General features: G+C 36.2%; 1 protein-coding gene across 1 annotated transcript in view; it reads left to right on the top strand.

The window, feature by feature from the left end:
* The window catches only part of col2a1b (collagen, type II, alpha 1b), a 53,069-nt gene that overhangs the window by 5,481 nt on the left and 27,473 nt on the right, over window positions 1–20,115 (top strand). Inside the window, exons 3-13 of the mRNA XM_067388746.1 lie at window positions 5,101–5,147; window positions 6,239–6,340; window positions 8,075–8,152; window positions 11,204–11,248; window positions 12,812–12,865; window positions 13,663–13,716; window positions 14,434–14,487; window positions 14,697–14,750; window positions 16,986–17,039; window positions 17,138–17,182; window positions 18,166–18,219. Of these exons, the coding sequence (XP_067244847.1) occupies window positions 5,101–5,147; window positions 6,239–6,340; window positions 8,075–8,152; window positions 11,204–11,248; window positions 12,812–12,865; window positions 13,663–13,716; window positions 14,434–14,487; window positions 14,697–14,750; window positions 16,986–17,039; window positions 17,138–17,182; window positions 18,166–18,219 (641 nt within the window). The remainder of the gene's footprint in view (window positions 1–5,100; window positions 5,148–6,238; window positions 6,341–8,074; window positions 8,153–11,203; window positions 11,249–12,811; window positions 12,866–13,662; window positions 13,717–14,433; window positions 14,488–14,696; window positions 14,751–16,985; window positions 17,040–17,137; window positions 17,183–18,165; window positions 18,220–20,115) is intronic.

Here is a 20,115-nt window from a genome sequence, read left to right as displayed (position 1 = left end):
TTCTGACTTCATATCACGCAATTCTGACTTTATAACTCGTAATTCTGACTTCATATCATGCAATTCTGACTATATAACTTGTAATTCTGACTTTATAACTCGCAATTCTGACAATATATCACGCAATTCTGACTTTATAACTCGTAATTCTGACTTTATAACTCGTAATTCTGACATTATATCACGCAATTCTGACTTTATAACTCGTAATTCTGACTTTATATCACCCAATTCTGACTTTATATCACGCAATTCTGACTTTATAACTCGTAATTCTGACTTTATAACTCGTAATTCTGACTTCATATCACTCAATTCTGACATTATATCACGCAATTCTGACTTTATAACTCGTAATTCTGACTTCATATCATGCAATTCTGACTATATAACTTGTAATTCTGACTTTATAACTCGCAATTCTGACTTCATATCATGCAATTCTGACTATATAACTCGTAATTCTGACTTTATAACTCGTAATACTGACTTCATATCATGCAATTCTGACTATATAACTCGCAATTCTGACTTTATATCACGCAATTCTGACTTTATAACTCGTAATTCTGACATCATATCACACAATTCTGACTATATAACTCGCAATTCTGACTTCATATCACGCAATTTATGACTTTATATCACGCAATTCTGACTTTATAACTTGTAATTCTGACTTTATAACTCGCAATTCTGACTTTATATTACGCAATTCTGTCTTTATATTACGCAATTCTGACTTTAAAACTTGCAATTCTGACTTTATAACTCGTAATTCTGACTTTATAACTCGCAATTCTGACTTTATATCATGCAATTCTGACTTTATAACTCGCAATTCTGACTGTATAACTCGTAATTCTGACTTTAAATCACGCAATTCTGACTTCATATCACGCAATTCTGACTTTATATTGCAACTGAGAGAAAAAAAGTCTGAAATGTGAGATAAAAAGTTGCAATCACCTCTTTTATTTTTTATTTCATGGCGGAAACAAGCTTCCATGGATATAGGCTATTAGCTAGATAATGTCAGTTACTATTAATAATGTCGATTAGCATTGCAGTATATACTTTATTATCTTGAAAATACCCGAGAAGGCCTGAAGGACTCAGATATAACCATATTTTGTCATAGTCGTGTGTTTATTAGTCATGTTTAATCAATCAAAGTGTTTCAGTCTTCTGTTTATTCAGCTATAGCAATAGTATGATCTCCATAGGGATTTCCTGTAATAACATACGTTATATTACTTCTGCAGAGCATATTTGCAGTTTCTGTGCAAGAGCGCCCTCTGGCTTTCAGATGGAGCAGCATTTACTACTGATCGCAGAGTCATGCTTCACTGACAAGATGCGCATAAAAACATTGCAGCATTTGCCAAATCACGATTTCATTTCGATTAATTGTGCAGCCCTACTTTGTATTCATATTTGTTTGATGGATTTGGGTATTTTACAAAGGCATCTTAAATATGTGCCGTGCAAATTTATGGATGCCTTTTTTAAAAATGAACCCAAAACAACCCAACAAACAATTTGAAAATGAGAACAGACTAACAACTAAAGACACAGTGTTGGCTTTGTCTGGAATGGATATCACTGGCGGCAGGAGTGTGATGGACACATATGGGAATCATTTAGAGAGAACCTCACTTGAACAGACGTGGTATAGAGTTTCATCTCTGACTTAATGCTTCGAGTGCTTTCTCTTGCGTACCTTTACAAAGTTTTACTTTATCACAGAGAAAGAAAGCGTGTATTTGTGTCCATCGTCCTTCACACGTTTAGCAGATAGACCTGGCCTGCGTTTCCCGAAAGCATCAACTGTTTTTCGGGGAACGCAGCCCTGATCTGCTCTCTGAATACAGAATAAGCGAAGCCGGTGCATCAGCCCCCTGCCGCCGACATCTGCTTCAGATCAAAGCCATTCTGAGGGTTTCTCAGTATTTGCTATCGTGTCCCGCGGTCAGATGTGAACGGCATGCCAATCTCTGTCAAGTTAGTGGCAGGTTGTAGCTCGCCCTCAGCTCACATATGGGTAAACTGTGAGCTTTTCGTATTATCTCTCGAATTTGATTTTTGGTTTATTGGTTTGTGCAGCACTAAAATGTCAGATTTAACGTTTACCACTGGATGCATAATATGCAAGACATATTTCAGATCTATTATGACATGCCGTGAGGAGGGTGAACGACAACGTCCCACCAACACAGTCTTTAAAATCACACTTCATTTACGCTGAACCATTAACAGACCTGACTTTACTTTATATTCATGCATACATAAATAAAACATACTGTTCAGTAAAAGTAAACAGCCCAATGTAAGGTTTAGATCTTAGTTTGTGGCAGATTCACAGCAGCTAAAATGCAAAAAATAGCATTACAGTTAGAAATGTGCATAATCAATCTGAGTGACTTTCTGTAATCATAAAATGGCAATTTGTGGAAACAATCATTCTTGCTCATCAACCTCAAGTGCTCAAATTAACGTATTTCATTTGATAACTCATTAGTACATTGGAACACATTGGAACACGTTGGAACACGTTGGGACTTTAAATTTCATTGTTTCAATGTTGCCACAGATATGGTGTGCATGTCTGAACTTTTACGTCACTGATAAACATTGGATTCTCTCAGTTAGTGAACACGTCCTACCGCAAATGTGAAATATCGTAATGAACAGGTCAAAAAATGATGGAATCATTATATTCATAATGCCTGAATACATACATCACATTCAAGACTCAAACTGCATGTGACGATTAAGAGCTGAATGCACTGGATATGGCCTGTAAAGTCATTTAGGCTCTGCCAACAAACACAGAGCTCATGATTGCTTTTATATGATGCTGTTTTAACACTCTGTTTTTTATCTTTCATGCCATGATAATAACAGGCTTGCCAGGTGCTAAGGTGAGTCTGTGTTTAATGTCTGTTTGAAAATCTGACTGTGTTGTAGGTGATGATTAAGTCTCAGGTTCATCCTGTGTTTGGTCTGAAATGTTAGTTAATGCGTGCATGAGTGCCAAGCAGCGTCAATCACTTAATGTGTGTGCGCTGTTGTGTTTCGCCTGAAAATATCATAAAATATGCCGGCTAGAGTATGAGGGAATGTTCTGACAAGAACCTCTCAAAGTTATGAACAAATGTTTATACACTTATATTTAAGTAACATTTAAAGTAATGTTCCCATTATGTTTGCATAGAACATTCAGAATAACGTTTTAATAAATTAATATGAATGTTCTATTTGTTAGCTGGGATAATCATTTAGAAAGGGTCAGTGTGTGTTGTATTTTTATTTATTTATTTGCTCTTTTAAAGAAATACTTGATTTAATATGGACTACTATTTTACCCCATTGTGCAACAGGGACAAAAAGGGGAACCAGGAGACATAACAGATGTAAGCTTCAAATCTTTATCATTGATGCCAGATTTCTGTGTGTGTGTGTGTGTGTGTGTGTATGTGTGCACAGACACATTTCAGGTGTGTGTCAGCTGCTTCACTTGTGTCCAGTTTAGAGCTGCACGATTCGGGATAAATTGAAAATCACTTTTTTTTTATTTTTATTAGAGATCACGATTCACTCACAATTCTGAGTAGACAATTAAACAAAACAGTCTATTTAAAAAAAAAAAAAAAAAAATATATATATATATATATATATATATATATATATATATATATATATATATATATATATATATATGATTCAATGACTCACTCATAAAGACTTCACTACTCAATGAATCAGCATTTTTAAATGAATCTCTTGAATAAGTGATTCAGTGACTCACTCATAAGCCCTGTTCAAATACCCACACTTTGCACTTGACAACTTGCCTACTTACATGACGTATTTCCTGTATTTGGCCCAAGTGTTCAAGTGGGTGTGAAGACCACAAGTGTGTGTAGAACTCCTGATTGCCCGATGGGACACACTTATAGTCTTGCAAAAAAGTGTTTACAGAGCTTTTTAATGATTATTTTCAGTACTTTGAATTTTAAAATACACTTCTAAATGTCTGTTCAGTGGTCGCTATGTAACTAACAGAAGAGACTATTTTAAAATTATGGTGCTTCTTTAAGTGATAAAAAGCAGTTGCAAATGATGCACAAAATACACATAGCCTTCCTACCTTCCATTGTTATATTTTACTACCAAATTATATGTAATATATAATTAATTTAACTTACAGTCGAATGTTTTCCTTGACATCTCATGATTTCGGGGCATGTGAGTTCCCGAACACAATGCATGATGGGATACACTTATTCAAGATAGTGTGGGTTAAGTGTGCACTGCACTTGGGCATTTTTAAGACATGGGACAGTCTTGTGCACAAGCTCTCAAGTGGCCAAGACCGCAAGTGTGGGTATTTGGACAAGGCTATAAAGACTTCACTTGTGTCATTACTGGATGAATCAGTGTTTTTGAACAAATCTCTTGAATGAATGATTCAATGACAAATAATTTTTTAACAGTCACTTGTCGCCACCTACTGGTGTAATGATGAGCACATTTTGAAAGGAAATTTACTCTATTTTGATTGCTCCCATAGACATCAGTGTTTATATCTGAACTATAAACGTTTATCCCAGTGATAATCTAAATTACTATAAGACAGAAATAATGATGCTATGTTTAGAAAGACTGTGTGACTGACTGCTCTCTCTGGATCAGAACACAGATCCGAATGTTCGCTGTGATCGGACTTGTCAAGGGTTTAATAGACAGAGTCGAATCATTCAGTAATCAGTGTTTGAATCGAGATCACGCTCTTTTAATGATTAATCGTGCAGCTCTAGTCCAGTTAAACACAACTGCACTTATGAAGTCTGCCACATTTCTGTGTGGATTCTGTGGATCTTTATCTTCTTCTCGTGTTTGTTTGAAATGGTAAAGCCTCTCCCAGTCATTACGCTGACGTTCTGTTGATTTTCCCTCAGGTTGTGGGACCGAGGGGACCAGGCGGTCCGATGGTAGGAATACTTCTGGCATTCTTGGGATTCTCTGGTCTTGCTTTAGCAGCACGCTCAGAAACATGCACCGCTAACTGACCCATCTTTACTAAACAGGGACCACCAGGAGAACAAGGGCCACGCGGAGATAGAGGAGAGAAGGGGGAGAAGGTGCACTTCACTTCCTGTCTGACTTCCTGTTGTGCTCCTGGCAGTCCGTGTGATTGAAAGATATGATAACAAACGGAACAGGGCAATGCACACAGACAGAAATATATTTTATTAGAAAAGAAACATATTTGTTATGCAGATAATCTTCATGAATTAGTTTTCACTGCAGTATTTTTGTCTTTTTTTCCTGTACAAATATTTAAACATTCTTAAATCAAGCTGCATTTACTGGGACGCAATCATATCTCGTTTTCTGAGGGGAAAAAATGCATTAAATTGAAGAAAGTTTATACTTAAAACAAAAAAATTTATACAGTCTAACCAAAACTTATTCAGACATTTTTGATATATTTTTACTAGTGTGTGCAGGACACTATAGTTCATTTATGTAAGTGAGGATAGCAAAATAAAGTAAATTGTGACATATTATACCCAAAAAATCTTCATACAGTGGACTACCAGTAAAATTGATTTGGAACCAAAAATTATTCAGACACTTTGACCTGACCATGTTTTGCTTATATATTATCTGACACAGATTAACGTTTTCTGACACAGTTTAACTCTGAGATCTTGTCATATTTTATTACCATTTTTTTTTAACTAATGTGAATAAACTGAATAAATGAATGAAATGTTCAAGGTGTCTGAATAAATTTTGGAAAAATAAACAATTCAAAAGGGAAAACTTTTTTTTTTTTTTTTTCCTTTTTTAAGCATAAACTCAATTTTGACAAATTAATATCATCTGTCAATTTGGTTCTTATGAGAATGTATCTTGATTTAAGAATGTTTAGATATTTGTGCTGGAAAAAAAAGACAAAAGTACTGAGGAAATCATTACTATCACTTTACTTTGAGAAGGTAAATCATGTCTAAATTCTAACTAAATGCTCACAAATATGGTCAAAGTGGACCTGAAATCACCTTTTATTATAGTCCTAAAAATAACAGCACTAATGTATCATTTGACAAGCTATTGAGCTAATGGGCCGTGGATGCATTATTATAGTCGTTTAGCACACAGTTAGCACTAAATGTTCTCCGATGACAAACACTAACTGTACTGAGGGTCGTTTCTCTGTCTTTAGGGAAGTCCAGGCCCCCGTGGAAGAGATGGAGAGCCAGGAACCCCTGGAAACCCCGGCCCTCCTGGACCGCCCGGTCCAAACGGACCCCCAGGCCTCGGTGGAGTAAGTATTTTTTAGATTTATAGACACAGTCAGTCTCCATATGATTTTATCCGATGTAAGACTTAAATAACCTAAATGAGACAATACCTACAGTAATGCAATGAAAAATGAGAGATCATTAACTGTCAGAGCAAAAAGATTGAGAGCGAGAGAAATGGAATGAAAACAGCAAAATGAGTTTGTCCTTTATCTGCATTTAGCAGACAACTAACTCCACCAGGCCCCACCCCTTTATTCTGCATATGAATTATTTAAATGAGGAATATTGTGAAGAAAACTCAAGACTACAATGGAGGCGTTTCAGAAACACTGACACTGATATTGAAGAACTCCCGCTGGAGGGACTTTGGAAACCTTTTTTTCTGCTCAAACAGCAACATTACACACTAAAGAAAGATGAACATGGAAAAAAAGGAGAACAGATCCTCTTTAATCAAACTCTGTCCAGGGAGAACTCAAGCAGACCGCGAGACAAATCTCTGATTCTTGACATAAGGGACAAAACAAAATGTACATTTATTCGCTTCGGAACTTACTGTGTTTCAACTCCGTCAGACGTATTAAAAAATATGATATTTTAATTTGATTCACCCAACAACAGTGTAAAGTCTTCAGTTGGTGTTCAGTAAAGGAGCAAAGTGAAAAAAATTTATCTAAATATTTTTCTTGGGTTATTATGAACAATCCAGTTCCTACATTTTTTATATTAAACATCTATAACCAATGTTCTTAGGTAAATCAGACATTATATCATGTAGTTCAGTTGATGTTTTAATATTTTAACACAATAAATTTAAAAAAGAATAAGACATGTCTTTCAAAATTAACAAAAATCTTCACTTGGCATTAAATACCGACAGAGTTGACAAAGGTCCAGCTGTGGCCAAATATACAGAACATGTAAATAGAATCATGAAACTACATTAGAAGAATTCCCCATATGCTGAAAACATATTAAATCACATTATATAGACTTTTTGAGAGCCCTTGTCAATCATCAGACATAAAACCTGACGTATTGTTCAGTGGAGAAGTTTTGTTTTCTTTCTCAGTTGTAGTTGTCTTAATAAAAAAATGCCAATATTTATACCACAACTATATACAGAAACTATTACAACTATTACTATTGCGATTAATGACAGAGTTGACATGTTAAATCTGTGACCGCAGAGACTTCAACATTGTTTGTATAAAATATTAAAAACTATAAAACTTCCAGAACTGTGTGTCCTACTGTGAGATCCACAATGAACAGGAAATAGTAAGAGCTCCTCAGAGTTAAAGATGACCATGACATCTGATTTATTCACAATTATAAAAAATCCTGACGCAAAGTGAGGACACAACTTTGATAGGCATTTTTTATGGAAAATATAATTCAAGACTTACATTTTTTAATTTTTAAACACTTTCATTGGCAATTTTACATTGTGACCTCATGCTGAGCACAGGTTAAATTACATGTGTTTCCAAGTATAGAGCATGTATTTAAATAATACTAACAAAATTATTTTAAAAATAATAGCAGTGAATGTCTTGAGTATTCAGATATAACTTTTTACGCATTTGTATTTTGATGAATTTATTAATTTTTAAAGTAAAGAGGGCTTTTGTGTAGATTCTTATCTCAAGAATCAGTGAAATGTGTTTATCTCTCTCAAGGAATTTGAGGAATTCTGAATTGTATTTATGGTTTACATTTTGCCGACGCTGAATGATTTTGCTCTTTTTCAGAACTTTGCCGCTCAGATGGCTGGTGGATTTGATGACAAAGCAGGAGCAGCACAGATGGGAGTGATGCAGGGACCAATGGTGGGCGCTTATCATTACATCATCATGTAGTGGAAATCTTTTGATATTTAACATTGTTCTGTGTGAGCTGTGAATCTACACTGGCCTCGTGTTTTGTTTTGTTTGTGATTCAAAGTGTTGCGAGCTGATTCCGATACCAGTGAAATTCAACGATTCAGTGAAGATGGAAAAATGCTTTTGAACACTTCTGACTTAAAATTTTTTATTTTATTTATACTATTTAATTATATAGTACTTTTTGAGTTAATTGCATAATAATAATAAATTGTATAGTTAAGTTTCATCTAACTAAATATAGCTTTAAAACATACTAGTAATAAAGAAACATGATACGAACAATAAAAAGTATTGTCATCCGTATCTACACTCCAAAAAATGATTTTATTACTCACCATTTTTGTTTTCTAATACAAATATCTAAAAATTCTTAAATCAAGGCACATTTACTGGACAAGCAAAATTACTAAAGATATTAAATCTTGTTTACTGAAAAATGTATCAAAATCAAGTGAGTTTTTGCTTTTAAAATAAGAACAAAATAAACAAACTTGCATTCTAAAAATGCTGGGTTAAAAACAGCCCAAGTTGGGTTGAAAATGGAAAAACCCAGCAACTATTGTTTAAAATGACTATATTTCTGGCTTAAAATGAACCCAAAATAGGTTGGAAATTAAAAATCAGATACATAATTACTAGAGGCAACAATAATAATCAAAAGGTGAACATTTATTCATAAGCAGTTTAATAAATGTTTATTGTTTAATTATTATTGATTAAACTTATTAATAAATGTTCATTTCCAACATATTTTGAGTTCATTTTAAGCAGCAATACAGTAATTTTTAAACAATAGTTGAGTTAAATAAAACTACCCAGCAGGTTGGGCAAACATTTAACCCAACTGCTTGGTCAAAACAAACCAATCACTGGGTTTGTCCATCTTAAGTTGTTTTAACCCAGCATTTTTAGAGTGTGTTCAGTTTCTTTTTTTGACCACATTGGCAGATATTTGTTCTTATTTTAAGCTTAAACTCACTTAATTGTGATACATTAATATACTTAATATCTTCAGTCTTTTTGCTTTTTTTAATAAATGTGTCTTGATTTAAGAATGTTTTGATATTTCTACTGAAAAACTGAGGGAGAGCATCATTTTTTTTTTGCAGTGTAAGCATAACATCAGGCAAAAGCCCAGCTTTCTCACAGCACATATCCTGTGCAATAAAGCCCACGATTTAGAAATGTACTCTATGGAAGTTTAAAGGGTTTTGTCAAGCCTACTTACACACCGAGCTGCAAAAAACGTGGACGTTCGCACTGCCAATGACAGAGCAACCAGTTTTCTATTAGTTGGTGATTTTTCTGGTGACACAAGGGACAACTTTATGCACATGAGCGGCTCGTGTTGGTGATGCAGGTTCAAGCCTGGCTTGCACCCACCCTCCCTGGTGATTTACCACCTATTTTTTATAGTCTATCCAATAAAACGGTAATGTATTAAAAATTGCACCCAGTTGACAGCTTGATAAAACCAAAAAACTACTCCCAGTGGTGATTTCACATGCTAGCAGCTCATTGTATGTTTTGCTCTAGAATGCTGCTGTCATGACCAGGTACATGAGGACTGTAAAGGCTGAAGTCATTAAAACAGACTTGATGACCACGTTTAACCCGTGAAACCGTCACACAGATCTGAACGTAAACGGTTGTGATTGATGAATGCTTTGGAATACAGACCTACGGCGGGTCTCTTTTTAAAGACGACACTCAGCAGATTTTTGCAGAAAAGCATTTGAAAGTCTACAAAAGTTATAGTCGTTTAAGTTTACTGTAGGCAAATGTAATGAACTAAACATTTTTCAAATCAAAGCCAAATGTCTAGCCAATTTATGTACCAAATTTCACAAAAATTAAGCACACTAGAAATATTTAACGTATCGTTTCTATGTTAATGTCCAATTTCGAAACAGTTGATGAATTGTGATTGTTTTAAGCTTTTCGAATGATATCTAATTTATGATTACTAAAATATGTAATAGGGAAAAAAGGCAATAAACACACAGTTAACAGGCTAAAAATGGGTCATTTTTCAAATATTCAAATCAGGCTCTGGATTGAATCCAAATTTGTCATGTTTATTTGTCAACTCATATAAGCCATGTTCATTTTTGGTTCCACTTTGTTTTACAGTCCTGTTCCCCATGTACATACATGTGCTAATAATTACAGTATAACTGGGTAATAACCCTGATCCTACCCCTAAACCTAATCTTAACCCATGTAGTTACCTGATATCACCCAGTACTCACTCAGGTAAGTACACTGCAACTGCACATACTGTGAAATAATGTTTTTCTCCCAGCATGCAAACATCTGAAAGTATATTTTTGTGTCTGTCCTGAAGGACATAAGACGATTCCATAAGCTCCTTCATAGGCTCAGTCATGTGACATGCAGGAACACATAGGGTGTTTTAATAGTTCTGGGAAACTCCCACTACGTTACACGTATATATCCGTCTCTTAAACACTAGGAGCCATTCAGGAGCTCGGCCTCATTTCAGCACGTGCCGAGGGTGATTTTCCTGTGGTTTCAGGAGAAGCTTCCTAAATCGTTTTCTTTGTTGGTTTTGTTAGTAACATGCATCCAAATATCAAGCACTGCCTAATGTGGAAAATCTGTCAGGTTACAAACCATTATAAATATTACCTGTTTGAACATGATGTTTTATCCCACACATCATGCGGTGATTTAGTGCGCCGGTTGTCGCTCTTCTTCATGTCATTGGTGAAAAAGCTCTGAAACGTTTAATTGCTGGTAAGTCACACGGGTTCAAAGCGCTTAAGCTGATTTGTGAGTGTGTGGAATCTGTGTTTCTGCTCCAGCGAGTCGCTCTGATGTCCTGAGGGCTCTGCTGGGAAATGTCTCCCATGAAGATGGCCAAAGAACAACTATCATGATGAAAACATTAAGACCCACAGCTACAACTTGTGTCTCATTATATGATTGTGAACAGATTTATTGATTTGTGTTGTTATGTTTGTTCTTCAGGGTCCGATGGGTCCACGAGGACCACCAGGCCCCAATGGATCTCCCGTGAGTGTATTTCCTCAACAAACACCTCACCTGACATGCGCGATAAGTAAAGATACGACTGAAATGTGAATGGGAATTTTTATGCCTTGAAAGACATGCAAAAATAGCATGTGTAAGATGATACTTGGCTTCCCAAATGTAATAACATCACTCACACACACACATACACACACACACACACACACACACACAGGTTAGGACTAGTAGTCATCATCCTCTCTATAAGCTGTATACTCTTAAAAAATAAGGTTCTATATAAGGATAAATTACTTAAATTATTGCAGAATACTTTCATGTATTTAATTTTTTGTGAATATTTATTACTTTGATTATTTACTTATCTATTTCATTGAGACTCCGCCCACACGCTCATCTGATTGGCTGTGATTCTTGATTGATTTAGTCGCGAGTTCAGTCCGCATGCAGAGACTCCGCCCACACGCTCTCCTGATTGGCTGTGATTCTTGATTGATTTAGTTGCGAGTGCAGTGCTCTTGCAGAGAGACTCCGCCCACACACTTATCTGATTGGCTGTAATTCTTGATTGATTTAGTTGCGAGTGCAGTGCGCTTGCAGAGAGACTCCGCCCACACTCTCCTCTGATTGGCTGTGATTCTTGATTGATTTAGTTGCGAGTGCAGTGCGCTTGCAGAGAGACTCCGCCCACACACTTATCTGATTGGCTGTAATTCTTGATTGATTTAGTTGCGAGTGCAGTGCGCTTGCAGAGAGACTCCGCCAACACTCTCCTCTGATTGGCTGTGATTCTTGATTGATTTAGTCGCGAGTGCAATGTGCTTGCAGAGAGACTCCGCCCACACTCTCTTCTGATTGGCTGTAATTCTTGATTGATTTAGTTGCGAGTGCAGTGCGTTTGCAGAGAGACTCCGCCCACACTCTCCTCTGATTGGCTGTGATTCTTGATTGATTTAGTTGCGAGTGCAGTGCGTTTGCAGAGAGACTCCGCCCACACTCTCCTCTGATTGGCTGTGATTCTTGATTGATTTAGTTGCGAGTGCAGTGCGTTTGCAGAGAGACTCCGCCCACACTCTCCTCTGATTGGCTGTGATTCTTGATTGATTTAGTTGTGAGCACAGTGCGCTTGCAGAGAGACTCCGCCCACACACCCTTCTGCACAGAGACTCCACCCACACGCTCTTCTGATTGGCTGTGATTTTTTATTTTTTTGCCTTACGTAGTTGCATGGCATCTGCTGTGAACATCATATAAGTGTAGGGCGTTTTACTGCCATCATGCAGGCGGACAATTCATCTCTTTCTTCTACATAGTAGAACATAATATGTGTTTTTGATGTTTGTTTTGGTTTTCTTGTTATTAACTATACTGTTTATATCAAGGATTACATCAAAACTAAGAGCTATTCTGGGAAAGAGTATGTGTCTATACACAAACGCATCCTGTGTTTCAGGCAGAAGCGGCTTGTACTCCAGCAGTCTAATAATATTTCTTCTCACTGTACACATACTGATCATATAAATATTGTTTCTGGCATGAAACTGGACTGACAGTCTGTGATGTGAATTCGGTCTCTATTTGCTGCAGGGCCCACAAGGATTTCAAGGCAACCCTGGAGAAGCCGGAGAGCCCGGATCATCCGTACGTATCCAAAAAACCTGAAACACTCCAGAAAAACTCTCATTACTGATGATTACAGTCAACCTCCCAGTGTGCGAATGCCACTTCATTTAACCGTAATACTCCTAATCATAATAAGCCTCTCTAGATCTTGAGTTCAGGTCAGCGAGGTGCACACCGCTGGCTCCAGTGCTCTCGTTTATGAATTTTTTGGTAACACTTCACAATAAGGTTTCATTTGTAAAAATGAGTTAACATGAACAATCAATGGAGAATACTTCTAAAGCATTGATTAATCTTAGTGTTAATTTCAACATACATAACATCAATAAGTTGTATTTGTTAAAGAGGACCTCTTATGCCCTTTCTAAAAGTCTTGATGTTGGTTTTGTGCTCTACTAGAACAAGTTTTCCTGCTTGAATATTGATTATTTTCCTCATATTCTCCATTGTTGCAGCTCCTCTCTTCCCAGTCTGTCAGTAATGCTTTTTCATGCTAAAACATCAATATTACACACTTAAAGAAAGATGAACATGGAAAAAAAGCATAATAGATCCCATTTAATATAAATTAATGGTCCTGAGCTGATGTGAACTAACAATGAACAGCTGGTTTTAACATTAACAAAGATGAATAAATACTGTATCAAATGTTTTGCTCATTATTAGTTGATGCATTAACTAATGGGACCTTATTGTAAAGTGCTAGCATTTTTTAATACACAAAGCACAACACTTTATCATTGTTCTCAGTGTTTTCACTCATATTTCATATCTGTCTGGACCTTAATAATTAATCTTTTTTTTTTTCTTGATAGGGCCCAATGGGTCCTCGTGGCCCTCCTGGCCCCTCAGGAAAACCAGGAGATGATGTAAGTATTCCCACGCCTCACGTCAGCGTCAGCCTAACCTGTTATTTGATTCGTCCTCATATGTTCTGTAAAGGCACATGATCAAATCATCCTCTGAACGTCACGTTACAATTTTAGTTGTGTGAACTTTCTCCAAGGTGTTTTTCTGAGTACTGGAGAGTCCAGCTGTTCTTCTCTTCAGACTCCATTCCTTCCATTACTCTTGCCCACATCACACACGACACACACTGAAAGATTTCTGTGTGAACACAACAGTGTCCTCAAGCGTCAGTACTGCAGAAAAATGTCTGTTAAATGGGGTTTAAAAGACAGCAATATAATTGATTTATCTGAACTGAGTTGAATAATGACACTAACTTTTGCACTGTTATTGATCTGAACTGAATCAACACTCAACTGAATTGAGTTTCTGTAGAGCTGCTTTATAGCTGAAATTGAATTGGTTTTATGACTGATTACTTTTGCTACAGTAACACTGTTATTTTCCTGTTCATTGCTGAACTTTGGCAGAATCTGTATTGTATAAAGTGTGAAAAAAAGTGTTCCCAGCGAACTGCAGCTTTGATGTAGAAGCATAAATGCAAATCTTTCATTTCCTGTTGGGTTTGTAGTTACACTTTTCTGCCACAAGATGACATTTGAGCACTGAAGAAACACTGCTCAGCTCAACGTTTGATTTTAAGCTGAGTGTATGAAATCACTGTTTTTTACTTGTAGGGCGAACCTGGCAAACCTGGGAACAGTGGTGAACGTGGACCTCCCGGACCTCAGGTGAACCATTTTAAACTGAAACAGCGTTAAAGTGTTTGATCCATCATGTGAGAAGTGCAGAGACGCAGTGACTGCTGCCCGCAGCGCTCAAGCTTTTGCCCAGATGTGAGACGCTGCTGTGGCCTTAGGCCAGAGAAAGAAAGAAGAGACGTCTGAATACTTCCATTCACCTCATACCCCTCTCTCTCTCTCTCTCTCTCTCAACACAGGGAGCTCGTGGATTCCCAGGAACACCAGGTCTACCTGGAATCAAGGGACACAGAGTTAGTGCACTTTTTCATCATGTGCTCTTTTAGTGGTCAGTCTCTACAGGGTAAAAATAGGGCTTTTCACACTTGAAATAGCTACTTAACCCTGGATCATTCTAAACCCAGGTAAACTGAATCCTGGGCAATTCTGCTTCACATTTTAAATTGCTCATATTTCACAATTAATCCGAATACCCAGGAATCCTGGGTATTCATAAGCTGCTGTTTCACATTCTTAACCCTGGGTTAACGTTCTTATTGTTTACGGTGTGTGTCAGCGTCATTGATTGGAGTGCAGCACTCAACCTGTTTACATAAATGCTCTATCATTGTGCATCCTCATTATTTTGACAATTGTACTATCAAGTTTATCCACAATAGACTTTTTGAACTGTAAAGGTAAGAATGAAACAATTTCTTTCTCACTCCAGTTGTCACATTTTCTGTCACCATTTTGACTTTTTTTCTCTCAAAGGCTGAAAAATACTGCTGTTTGTATACAACGCGTGATTTTTCTGAGACTGTACAAATCATGGGAATAATATGGCTAAGCATGTAGCCATTATAAATCCACTTAATTTTACACTGCACACACCTGATACTGCAATACAGGGTTAACCGCAAAACGCCGCTAATTCTGCTCTGGAGCAGGGTTTCATAACCCCGGGTAAAACATGGTGCTAACAAGAGTCAAGCGTTCTTTTAACCCAGGGTTAAAAGCGGGGTTTAGTACGACGATAATCCGGGTTAAAACATGATGCTAACAAGAGTCAAGCGTTTTTTTAACCCAGGGTTAAAAGCGGGGTTTAGTACGACGATAAACCGGGTTAAAACATGGTGCTAACAAGAGTCAAGCGTTTTTTTAACCCAGGGTTAAAAGCGGGGTTTAGAACGACGATAATCCGGGTTAAAACATGATGCTATCAAGAGTCAAGTGTTCTTTTAACCCAGGGTTAAAAACAGGGTTTAGAACGACGATAATCCAGGTTAAAAGATGGTGCTAACAAGAGTCTAGCGTTCTTTTAACCCAGGGTTAAAAACAGGGTTTAGAACGACGATAATCTGGGTTAAAAGATGGTGCTAACAATAGTCAAGCGTTCTTTTATCCCAGGGTTAAAAGCGGGGTTTAGAACGATGATAATCCAGGTTAAAATATGATGCTAACAAGAGTCAAGCGTTCTTTTAACCCAGGGTTAAAAACAAGGTTTAGAACGACAATAATCAGGGTTAAAACATGGTGCTAACAAGAGTCAAGCGTTCTTTTAACCCAGGGTTAAAAACAAGGTTTAGAACGACAATAATCCAGTTTAAAAGATGGTGCTAACAAGAGTCAAGCGTTCTTTTAACCCAGGGTTAAAAGCAGGGTTTAGAACGACAATAATCCGGGTTAAAACGTGCTAACAAGAGTCAAGCGTTCTTTTAACCCAGGGTTAAAAACAAGGTTTAGAACGACAATAATCCGGGTTAAAACGTGCTAACAAGAGTCAAGCGTTCTTTTAACTCAGGGTTAAAAGCAGGGTTTAGAATGACAATAATCCAGGTTAAAACATGGTGCTAACAAGAGTCAAGCGTTCTTTTAACCCAGGGTTAAAAACAGGGTTTAGAACGACTATATCCCGGGTTTAAAGGGATAGTTCACCCAGAAATGAAAATTCTGTCATCATTTACTCACCCTCAAGTTGTTCCAAACCTGTATGATTTTGTCTCCTTAAAACAAAATAATGATGACAAAATAAAATATAAATTAATTAATTTTCAAAACGGAACAAATACATTAAGAATTAGCAAATATGACTAAAACGTCCAGGTGGAATCTATGTCAAAACAGCAATCAAGAAATTAACTGATGACTTTAACCCTCAGAAAAACACATGCATCATTTTCAATGTCAACAGTAAGAGTAAGCCAATTTAAGTGTAAAAAGTGTCCAATATATGTGATTGGAATAATAAGCAGGGTATAAGCACAGTGTGAAAAGCCCTACTGTTAATGTTTTATATTACAATTATCTGAAATATGTTTAAAACTCACCGCCTTTAAAGATATGTATTGGAATTAAAATCTATAGACACAATTAGATAGTGTAATAAATGTGTATTTTTTATTTATTTTTTTACCACTGCTCTGAAAGAAGACATGCAAAATTGACCGGTGCATGAAAAATCAATGGTTTTGCCTTAATGCTGTGATAATGCATGACATTGAAGTGTAAACAGTGTTGCTAAACGTGTTGATCTGTGGTTTGTGTAGGGATATTCAGGTCTCGATGGTGCTAAAGGAGAGTCTGGAGCCGTTGGGGCAAAAGTATGATCTTCACAACTCACATTTCCACTATCACATGTATGAGTATTTCAGTGTTTGACTCTCAGTATGACCCGTCTGTCTCTGTCTGTCTTTGTCAGGGTGAGAGCGGCTCTCCTGGAGAAAGCGGTGCTCCTGGACCGATGGTAGGTGTTTGCGCTCGGCTGTTGTCCTGCACAAATGAATTAAACTTGAATGAAGTTTCATTTCTAACAGATACACCTGCACCTAAGCCTGAGCAAACGTCACATTCAAACAAACATCAGTATACACATAGGTCTGCCTGACCAAAAGCGTCTCAAACGCTCAGATGCCACTAAATAAACTGCCATGAGTTCAGAAGAAACACATTCGTCAGCATATATGAGATAATAAAGTGCATAAATATGGCATTATAAATATTGCAACCAAATTCCCAGATAGGAAAGAGCAAAACACACCGACACTACAAAAAATGACTTTATTGCTTAGTATTGTGTCTTGTTTTCCAGTACAAATATTTAAACATTCATAAATCTAGATACATTTACTGAAGAAGCAAAATTACTGAAGATATTAAGTCTTGTTTACTGAAAAATTGATCAAAATGAAGTGCATTTAAGATTAAAACAAGAATAGATATCTGCCAGTGGGGTCAGAAAAATGATCGTTTTCCCTTTGAATTCAGTTTATTTTTCTGACCCCACTAGCAGATACTTGTTCAACTATTAAACATAAACTCACTTCATTTTGATCAGAAAAAAAGACTCGATATCTTACGTCATTTGCTTTTCCAGTAAATGATATTTGTGCTGGAAAACAAGACAAAAACACTGAGCAAGAACATCATTTTTTGCAGTTTAGACACCATTGAGATTAATTGGCGAGCGAATGGAGACTTCCTCTGAAGTAACATCAGATGTGTCTTCTCTAGAGTTTCCGATCACAATAATGTCTGTGTGCTCAATAATGTGCTCGGATTTGCCAAAGTCTTCAAAAGTCAGAGATCTGAGTATAAACTCACACTGAACTGAGCAGCGCTCCATATTTAACTATTGATTCCTTTTTATTTCTCCAAAGGAATCTTTTGGGAAAACAGTTAATATTCACTTGATGAATGACTGCTGTGTGTGTGTGTGTTGTTCCTCAGGGTCCACGCGGTTTGCCTGGTGAAAGGGGGCGTCCTGGACCGTCTGGAGCTGCTGTAAGAATCACTCGCTTCTTCAAATATCTTCATTCTATAAGCCTTTCCTCTGTAGATTACTGTCAAATAATTTATTTTTTATAAATATATTTCCATCTATATCAGGGGTGTCATATAAAATGTATAATAATAATTAGAGATGCACCGATATATCGGATAATAATAGATAGTTTAAAAACAGCTGTTAGTCAAGGCCGATATATCTTGTCAATCAAAAGAGGGCAGGAAAATTCACTGAATTTGGGCTTTGTGTAAAGAAAATGCTAAGAAACTAGTTTGATGTTCAATATTAACTATTAATCCATGTAGTTATATGAATTAATAACATTCAGAAAGTTAAGAATTTAGTTAATGTGTGTTAATATTAATTTGAGTAATGTGTTTATTACTGATACCAGTTAATCTGTAACAAGTTGATGAAGTTTTGTTTATTTCTTTTAAGTATAATGAAATGATCATTAATTTAAAAAAGATATAAAAGGCAGAACCCCCAAACTATCGGAATCGTTATCGGGTATCGGTGGAGAAATTTAGAATCGGTGCATCTCTAATAATAATCATTTAATAATAAATCCAAAAGTAAGACGCACGAAAAGAATGATAAAAATGGAGTGGAAATGGCAAATGAGCTAATAAGTGGTCCTCTGCAGCCATCTGCTGGTTATTGTGGTAATTTCATGTAATTTTCATGTTTAAAGTGTTTGTTTTCCACCAGGTGACAGAAATCCTCCACTAAAGCATGGCACATGTTATCTCCATGAATGAAAATGATAACTGTAGATGTTCTTTAAAGTTAATTTTACTGCACAAATGTAGTAACATGTTACATGTGTTGAAAAAAATATATATTTTACCAACATTTTGCCGATCTAGACAATTACAGTAATATAAAGTTTGTCTACATTCTTAATGAATATTAGTTGGTTATTTAAAATGATTAGAAATGAATTCACTATTCAGGGATTGGCTTGATAAATAGTGTAGAAACTAGTGTATTGTTCATGCCTAGTATACAAAGAATATATTAAATTAATTTTTGTTGTCCTCCATATGTGCAGTACCTCACTTTTACTGTGAAAAATGATGTTGTATTTTGTCTTGTTTTCCAGTACAAATATCTAAACATTCTTAAATCAAGATACAAGAAAATGACATAAAGCCCAAAATGTGTTTTTGCTGTTAAAAACATGAGACACAAGGTCTAGAGATGTGTTTTTAAATTTTGAACTTCCTGTAACTTGAGCGGCGTGTTTTTAGAACGCCTTGTCATGAGCGAGACACGAGCGCAGCGGTTAAAGACGTCCGTCTAGCGTGCGTTTACTTTAAAAAAACAAGTCTTGCTTTCTGAAAAGTTTATCAAATTAGAGTTGAGTTAAGGCCTATAACAAGAAAAATATCTTAAATATTTTTAACAAGATTATTTTTCTGACCCCACGGGCAGATATTTGTTGTTGTTTTAAGCAAAAACTTAATATCTTATGCTATTTTGCTTCTACAGTAAATGTATCTTTATTTAAGAATGTTTAGATATTTGTGCTGGAAAACAAGACAGAAATACTGAGTCAGAAAATATTTGCTGGTCTGCTGGTTCGCCATATCCATGTTATTTTCAGACATGAGAAGTAAGCAATGTGACATACTTCCTTTGTTTGTGGGACATTTGCATTTGACTGTAGATGAATGACTAGAAGAAAAAAATAGAATTTCATAATCATAAACAACGGTACAGCAGCACGATATGTTAATATGAGTCAAAATATACAATGATGTTCGAAAGTCTACAGTTATAATAATAAAGTCATTTAAATAGATCCTTTTCTTGCTGTTGACATGGATGCATCATATGGGACTTCAGTGTCTTTCTCTCATTCATAGTGCAGTAAATAATAATAATAT

Source organism: Chanodichthys erythropterus, chromosome 6, assembly GCF_024489055.1.
Source record: "Chanodichthys erythropterus isolate Z2021 chromosome 6, ASM2448905v1, whole genome shotgun sequence".
In the NCBI taxonomy this organism is placed as follows: Eukaryota; Metazoa; Chordata; class Actinopteri; order Cypriniformes; family Xenocyprididae; genus Chanodichthys; species Chanodichthys erythropterus.
This window is presented reverse-complemented; position numbering and strand designations above follow the sequence as displayed.